This window comes from Camelina sativa, chromosome 5, assembly GCF_000633955.1.
Source record: "Camelina sativa cultivar DH55 chromosome 5, Cs, whole genome shotgun sequence".
Taxonomy (NCBI): domain Eukaryota; kingdom Viridiplantae; phylum Streptophyta; class Magnoliopsida; order Brassicales; family Brassicaceae; genus Camelina; species Camelina sativa.
The window spans coordinates 30,502,398-30,511,849 of record NC_025689.1 but is presented as its reverse complement, the minus strand read 5'-3'; the positions used below and the strand labels follow the sequence as shown (position 1 = coordinate 30,511,849).

Below are 9,452 nucleotides of genomic sequence, written 5' to 3'. Positions count from 1 at the left end.
AAAAAAAAAAAAAAAAAAAGTTGAAGCACAATAGTTATCGCAGCTAACAGTATACAAATCAAAATGATGATAACAGTAAAAAATCTCGCTAAAGAAAATTACATAACTAGCTAAGATGGAAAATATGGCAAATACTAGTTATGTGATAGATTAGTTGATTAACGAAGTGAATGAAACTTTGTTTAGTTAAATAGTTGGAAATTATAACAAATACATATTTATTTGAAGGTTAAATAAGGTATGTAAATGTATTTTTATATTTTGATATTGTAATTTATATATCTGTACAAAAATCAAAACTAATCTAAAGTATATATAGAGATGGATGGGCTTGGTTTGGGCCTTTATGAAACTTAGCAAAAGTCTCGTCTGAAATAATTCCTCTCATTTTATCTCGCTAACAACAAGAGCAGCTGAGCACTTATTGCAAGTCTCCAGAAAAAAATTGCGAAAGTTTGTAAGTTTTTGGTTTTGAGAATGTCTGGATGAAGATATAATTAACAAAACAAAAATTCAAAGTCATGTCTACAGAGAGCCAAAAGAAGAGTCAGTCAGAACTAGACACTTCATATGGCCGTCACTATATAAGTCACTTGCGGGGTAAAAATTGTTAAAGACAAATGCAAATGGCAGTTAGGGTACAATAGTACGTACGTACTAAAACATCATAATAATTAATAACGTCTTATGTACTTCACTTCGTGATGCAAGCTTAACACAAATGCGTCGTCGTCAATCACGTAAGTTCCTCGTCATGATCAATCACAATCACTTATTATCCATCGATCATGCATATAATTATTAACATTTTTTTTTTGAAACAATTAATTATAATTTATGACTTGATTTTGATCATACTCACTTCATCCATCCTTAAAAAAATTTCACTAATGCAGGTTATATGTTAATATATAACAAACGCTATATAGGTATGTGGTTTTCTTGAGTTGTTTGGTAAGAAGTGTTTCATATTTGTATTGGTACGTATAGGTAGCATATATGTGTTTTATATTGATGTGGACAGGGGCAGATTCAAATCTGTTTTTTTTTTTTAACATGAGGCATAATTTTATAGAATAACTCAACACATATACAAAAAAAAATTAAGAAGAAATTTATTAAAATTACACGTAGCAACAAAAATTTGAACTATATGATTATCGTGAACATATGCATGCTTCTGGTTTTAAAGACATGAAGTGTACCCGAATCTTATTATGCCGCATTTACAAATTACAACCTCTTGCTCGACGATCAAGAGATCTCAAGCTTTGTTTGACGAAAAGTTGAGACTCTACTCATAGACTAATTTCAATATAAATTAATTGTAAATTATGAATTTCTTAATTAACGTGATGTTTATACAACTTTTAAGAAATAAGAACCATTAAAAAAACTTTGGAAAATAATAGAGTTTGTGTGAGCTAATGATTTAAAGATTTAGCTTAAAACTTTTTATTAGTTAATTAGGCTGATAATTTAGTGAGTTTATGATAATAGCAAGACGTAAATGAAGGATACTGTTTAACTCTTTACCATGATGTCACGTTTCTTCGGTACCAAACTAAGATGTGTCTTTTTGCGAAAAAAAAAAGTGATTGAGTTTGTTAAGTTAGGAGGGTGCAAGAAGGTTGTACAATTGTTGCCATATGCAAGATCTCAAATGGTGTGAAATTGTTGTTTATTGATATGTGTATTTCTCTCACGACAATGTATATGATTGTTAAAGTACGTAACCATCTATCAAACTCGAAGTCCCCTCTTCAATTGTATGTGTTTAAAAACAAAAATCCTCCGTTAAACATATACTCCCTCTGTTTCACAAATAGTGTCATTTTGACATAATACACATAGATTAAGAAAATTGTTTAAATTTCCGTTTTACCCTTTATAAATACACTAAAGTTTTTTCTCTTTCTAATTAATAAGCTCAAATAATAGGGATAAAAAAAGATATTTAAGCTTAAAATTTGTATTGGAAACATAAAATGACACTCTTTTTGTAATAAGAAAAAAGTGTCAAAATGACACTTATTGTGAAACGGAGTAAGTATATGGAAAAAATTCACATGCTATCTAAAACTGTGTATATCAATTTCCGTGTTAAAAAGTTTGAGAATCTCTTTTCGTACAACATCAGATGAAGGATCTGTAATATAGCCTACTTGAATTATAAAACTCTAATTAGGATATCATGTATGTAATTTCATGCACCAACCTAAAACTATTGGCTATGTACTTGATTTCACGCACCAACCTAAAACTTTACTCGTAGACTAATTTTAACATGTGTAAATTATTAATTTACATTGTTTAACTATCGTGATGTTTATACAACTTTTCAGAAAAAAGGAACCATAAAAAAATCTTCGGAAAATAATAGTCAATTTGGCTATGTACCAATAAAACTGACTGGCTTTGGTACTTGATATCTTAGTCTTGGTCACATGTCTACCCTTACAAGTTCATGATGCAATTTATATCAAGCAAAATATTTGAATATTTTTTAGGTCTAATTCTTAAAACTTGGCTATTTATTAGAAATGGATAAATGTAAAATCGTTACACGAAAAAGATTCTACAAGACACATAAATACATAAGGCAATAGAGTCAGAGAAGCATCAACGTACGAAACTCAGAATCCCAAACTTGTCTCTTTTTTGTTTTTCCCTGGACAGAACCCGACTAAATCAATTAATGATACACATCATCTTTGGTACGTTTCCTGTTCTTCTCCATTGTCTCTTTTTGGTTTCACTCACACATTGCAAAAAATAACCAAAACCCACCCAAAAAAAAAAAAAATTTCAAATCCTCTCACGGCCAAATAAAACGAATTTTGCAAACCCATGCATTGGCCAATACATAAATCATATCTAGAAAACCAACTCAACGATACAAGAGTCCAAGACCCAACGGATACAAATATCACCGTTATACATACACACAAACACACATATCTATAGTTGTATAACGTGACGTACAACATTCATTTCCATAACCATCAAACAACACACACGTTGTAGATACACCGAAAACAAAAAAAGACAGCGATTAAGTAAATATTGATTACCTATGATGATGTTGTTGTTGTTCGACGATAGTGATAGTGTTGTGACTACTCATTCTCTGTCTCTTAGCATTCCCAGAAGAAGATGATTCCTCCACGTTGCTCTTCTCCATCAATGCCTTCAAAGCCTCCTCTATCGTCCCTATACAATACTGTTCCTCCACTTCCTCCCCGGAGCTCTCTTCTCCGGTGACGAACAAGACGTTCTTGACTCGTCCCCCAACCGTGGTTATCTCCGCCTTGAGCGTTTTGAGACGCATCGCTTTCAACGTTTTGATCATGTCAGGCAAAAGATCCGACCTATCTTCACAGCAAAGCGACGCTTTAATTACGAATTTGCCATCGCCGGTCTCTTCCTCCTCCGTGAAGGCTACTGTTAACTCGTCGCTCTCCGTTGGGACAAGATTTGTCTCAGAGATCACTGATGTCTCTCTCTTCAACTCTTTAACATGTTGGATCACTTCAGCTAGTAACGACGCTTTATCCGTCTGCATTATAATTTTTTTTTAAAAAAACACAAAACATAAGTATTTGTATAGTTTCGAGGAGGAAAAAAATTATGTGGTCGAAGAAGTTATGATTTGGTCCGGCAATAAGGCTTTTTATTCTTTTTAAGCTGCGCCGTTTGTTTCTCTTTATTGCATCAATTAACCAAACGACGACATAGACGTTCCATATTCCATATATAACTTTTTATTTATACTACAGTCTCTGACTGATTCTCTCTCGGGACTTTAACAAATACACAGAAGATCATTGATCAAAACAGAAGACCTTTGAATAACTTATCAAACCTTTTATAAAAACCTAAATGTAAAAAAGAAAAAAAAGAGAGACAAAATGTGACATGAACTTTCATGTCCCAGCTACTATGTTTGTCCACTTCAGCTCTACATTGTTTTTTAATATTTTTTTCTTTAAAAAAAAATTAAGAACGTTGTTTTGAATCTAACGTTGTGTGATGATGATTGATGATGAATGTTTTTTTTATGTATAAAAAATTTAGACTTACTTTGGTGGTGTTGGGTAATATGCTACGGAGCTTAGCGAGATGATTATTGATTCTCTCTCTTCGTCTTCTCTCAGCTTCACTATGACTCTTTGAAGCAGCTAAAGCTTTAGCGTCCATGATCTCTTGTGCTGTCATCTTCCCTAACTCAGCTTGTAACCCAAAAGGACCCGAACCGGCTTGCACTACCGGACCTAAAGCCTCAGACAAGATCCGAAGCTGTTCATGATGATGATGTGCTGCTGACGTGGCTCCACCAAAACCCTCGTACCCGAACTGTAATCCCTGGCCGTGATGAGCTCGATTTCTGTTGAAGAAACTTCCGTAGAAAGATGCTGGAGTAGAAGAGGGAGGAGGGAACTGATCGAACGGTGGTTGGATCGAAGTAGCTGGAGGGAGAGACCATATTGGGGAGACGGAATCTTGAGAGAAGATAGTGAATCCGGATCCAACGTTACCGGATGCTCCAAAGGTTTCGGATTGAGAGGGATCGTGATGATGATGATGATGAGAGATGAGTTGGTGGAAGAAGAGGTCGTTTTGGTAATTTTGTATGTTGTTCATGGCTCTAGAACTGTCTTCTTCTTCTTCTTCTTCTTTCTTTGCGCACATATCACTTGTTTCTAGGAAGACACAAGAGTCTTCATCTTTCAACTCTTTTTTCTCCTCTCTCTCTCTCTCTCTCTATATATATATATATATGTGTGTGTGTGTAAAAAGAAAGAAAAGGTTGGTAAAGGAAGGTAGGAGAAGAAACAAAAGTTGAGACTTGAGAGAGTTAAAAAGAGAAAAAATATTGCTTTCAAATGTTTATAGACGCAGACATATATAGGAAACTCATATGCGTTTGTATCCTATTCCTATATCTATGGTTTAAAGGATATAAAGAGTTTGCAACTTGTGTATTGTGTTGTGGTGGAGTTATTAGAAAAGCAAAAAAGGTAATGGGGTTTAAGATTCTTTAGATTATCTATCCTTTTTATTTACGCATTTAGTACTTCACTGTCTATTTCTAACTTGCAGATTAACTTGGTTTGATTATAATAATAAAATCTACATTAGAACACTAAAATAGTTAATAGATACCACATAACAAAGGTAACACATTTTTAGGTATCAACATAAAAAAATTGATAAGCCTTTAAAAAAAAAAAAAAAACATAAAAATTTTATATTGTTTTCTCTTCTATATTAGACCACTAAAACTAGTTAATACTTATTAGAGAGCAGATAACATTGTGGAGGATAGTGTTTTGTTTCTTCCTTCTCTTTTTCTTTGGTCAAAAGCATTTCTCGTTGATGTAAATCCATAATGAAAATAGTATTAACCAAGACATGTAGTCTAATATTAGTTGATACTAATATCGTGTTATGTTACCATTCGAATTCAAATTCTCATAACTAAATATTTTGACTTTGTTAGATTGATAAGTCCAACGAGATTTAGTCTTAATGAATTAATGGATTAAATGAGTTAGGTTGTAATAGATACTATATGGGTTACCTGTATTCTCCACATTTTTGTTAAAGACAAAAAATATATTAAATGTTTGTTTTTAGATTCTTCATATCATAATATCATCATACCATCATTGTCATCATCATCATCATACAATTTTGCAATTTTTTAATAAAAATATGATGTTTAAAATCAAACATAATTCTCCAACTACATACTAAAAAGGATTTCTTGCTAAACAAAAATAATTCTGCAATTTCTTGTCGTATTCAATTTTCGTAAAAGTAAAATTTCAGAATTTTTGCCTAAAAGACAATGATTTTATTTTATTTTTTGGGAAATCATATTTTTGTGCTGTAAAAGTGATTTAAAAAATCAGTTAAAACCGTAAATTTACCAGAAAATAAAGATTTTACAAAAAGATAAAAAGATCATACAAATCCACAATTTTTCCTATAGACGATGATGATGACGATGATGCATGGTATAATGACCATGATGTTATGATGATGATAAAATGATAGTACGATGATGATGTGATGACAAAGATTGTATGATACCGATTTTATGATAAAATTGTTAACTATGAAAATTGTTTTTATGATAGTCTAAATTGTTTAACCACTTAATCCATCAAATTATTAAATTAAATAGATCATGAGTTGAGCAAACCTATTTGGTAAATGGTTTACGTTGTTGACCTATTTAATATTCACCCTATTAATAATAATTTGGGTTATAATGGATTATACTACCCATTTTGACACCCATTAATAAACAAAGTTTAATAAGAATATTAGTATATGTTTACAAATAGTCAAATACTATTGTAGTGCTAATGATAAACTGATCATAAACATACAACTGTTATAAATTTGTGGAACGAAGTTCTTACATGACATAACGTACAAAATATTCATTATATATCGGTCTTATATAAATGAACGTGTAAATCTGGAGATGTGTATAAGTATATATAGAAATTATTTATACGATATATTATGGGTTTTATAGACATGGGTGTAATCATGAAATAAATATAATTAAATTCATGTCATAATTCAAGAATAAACATTTACAACTTCTAGGTTTTTCCTAGATAAAAATGTTTATATAATAGTATGTCTATATAGATGTATGGATCATGGATGGTTTACAACTTGGAAAGTTACTCTGCAAGTCGTCTTTGCTTTCAACTTACGGAAAGCTCAACTAAGGAGTGTAGCTATCAGGAGAATAAAAATTAATAATTTCTTAGTATATAGTGATCGGTCCAAAATTTTCTTTAAATCACATCCTCTTATGGAGTAGGATATAGGGGAACTTGAGAAATACTATAACCGAAAAATAAATAAACAATAAGAAAAAATGAAAGGAAAAAATAAGAAAAACAGAGTAAACACAAAACACACAGATTGTCGGACCGACCAAAGACTCAAAAAAGGCTGGCCATATCATCATGACCTTAGTCTCAAGCTTGCAATCCAAAAGCCCTTTTGCTTTCCCTTCGCACTTTCATTTCATTATAAAAGCGCTCTTAATAAATTTTGTCCTTTTAAAAATTACCCTCCGTTTTAAAATATAGAATATTTTGGAGAAGTTTTTTGTTTCATAATATATGATGCTTTCAAATTTCAATACAACTTTTAGATTAGTTTAGTATTTTATATTATGCAGTATTGTTTCTGATTGGTTGTACTTCTTAAAAGTAAAGACTTCTTAATCTGCGTGTCTTGCTTAAAACAACCTATATTTTGAAACGGAGGGAGTATTGTTTTTTTCCTAAATATATACTTATTCTTCTTTACCAATTTATTTATATATTAGATGAGTTATAATACTACAATACCGAGTCTCTGTATTGATCACATGTATATACATACAAATACATGCACGTGGGCGTATTAACAGATATGTATCTTTAGGTTTTTTATTTATGTGAAGAAAAAGTATAATATTAACGTGATGGATACTTTCTCTCTACGACTCGATCTCTAGAATGTTACGCATATCAATGACAAAAACACGGTTCACACTAATTTCAGATAAGACGACCTTTTATTTTTGATTCTTGCAATCTTTATATTGTAACGTAAGAATTCCCTAACAATACATTAAGAAAGATAGGTAGAGAAAAGGCTTGTCAAGTCTCACTGAATATTGAGTTTATACTTTTTGAAGTAGATTATAGTATTAAATTAAACATCAGAGACTGTTTGAATCATAGTATATCTTAAAGCAAAAATTTGTCAATAAAAATCTGAAAAGAACAGAATAATTGTGCATAGCAAAAGAAAGAAAGCAAAGAGCCAATTTTGTTCATGAAAACAAACCAGTGCTCTTATCTCTTGAGCTTCATTTCCCACGCTAATCCTTTATGGCTTCCCCAAAGACCTTTTAATCATTTTGTCTTGGAACGTACTCCATTTCTCTCTCTCTCTCATGCACTTTATAACCAAATTTAACATATCGAAGTTGTAGACAAAAATAAATACTCCATCTGAATAACCACCATTAGAGACTTGAATTTATTTTATTCCACGTCTTTCGTTTTTGCCCATCTATTCATGCTTCCAGAACTATTTCAAAACAATGCCAATTACCATACTGTATTGATTTCGATTGATTGGAGAAGAGAAATATTTTTTTTTTGTTTTTTTTTTTAAGGAATGGAATATGACAAGAAGGAGAAGAGGACACATAAAGGTCACATAAGGCAAAGAATATGGGAAAACAAGTGAGGAAAGGAGGAATGATGATATATGTTTCCATTCACTTTTTCAAAGACGCACGCACATTTTCCCATTCATATTCTTCTTCTATTTTCTTCTACTCCTCTCTCTCTCACTCTCTCCCCATAATACTATAGGAGTATAGACTATATAGTCTTAGAGAAATTATACTTTTTCATTGACTAAAACTTTACAAGTACTATTCTTTTCTACCAAACCGCATTCGTAAATGTCAGCATTTTTGTTGAAAATTGTATTTCCGCTGAATTAGTTCATAGTTGTCATAAAACTTCAGAAAAATCAATAGAATAATCAAGCTAAAAAAAAAGACATAGCAAAGACAATTGATCAAGGTAAACTAGGAATTTTTATTTTTGAGATTTGAGACTTAAAAAGAAACACAATCTGAATACAATTATGGTCTCAGTCAAACGTTAAATGAAAATTAACTCTTAAGTATATTATCCATTTTTATGTTGTTCCAAAGGTCAGGTACGTTTAGTTGTGGAAGTGGAATCACAATGGATTACATATAAGTTAAATGCAGTTTAGTGAGGCAAATGTACTCGGATCACTTATTTTTTATAAAACATTTTGCTCTACTTCTAGAAATTTTGATTCACTTAGATACTGTAAACATTTGTTTGACCACTTTTTAAATAAAAGAATAAAGTTTTGATTTTTTTATAAATAATAACACATATTTTATTTAAATGTGAGTTAATATACGTATATATATATATACAATATTTTAATATAATTTGTAAAAATGCGAAATAATTTTTTGTCTTTTGCCTTCTGTGTTTACAACTTATAATTTTTAAAATAGCATAGAAATACCAAAAAAAGAAAGAAAAAAAATCGAACCCCAAATTTTCTCTACCAGATAAGTAGTATTTTTCACTTCACTTGATGATGTACTTTAAAAAAAAACAAATGGTTCTTTGTGATAAATCAAAAACTCGTAAGTTTTTGGTTTCGGCTCATAATCTCTTGTCGGATAGAAAACCAAACAGGGTAAATCAGTTTTGTTAGGCCGCCGTATCCCAAACTTCTTTTTAATTAATGAGTTACAAGTAGAGCCAATGGTTTCTGGTGATAATGTCTTTCTTGTATTTACAGTTTTAGTTATAAGATGAAATACAAATGTTTTGCTACATATATATATATATATATATATA

General features: G+C 31.0%; 1 protein-coding gene across 1 annotated transcript; it reads right to left on the bottom strand.

The window, feature by feature from the left end:
- LOC104787937 (transcription factor bHLH30) lies at positions 2,796-4,962 on the bottom strand. Its single transcript, XM_010513599.2, has 2 exons — positions 4,084-4,962; positions 2,796-3,559 (listed from the first exon to the last, which is right to left on the bottom strand). Exons 1-2 carry the CDS (start codon positions 4,690-4,692, stop codon positions 3,071-3,073), a joined length of 1,098 nt encoding a protein of 365 aa, XP_010511901.1. The 5' UTR covers positions 4,693-4,962; the 3' UTR covers positions 2,796-3,070.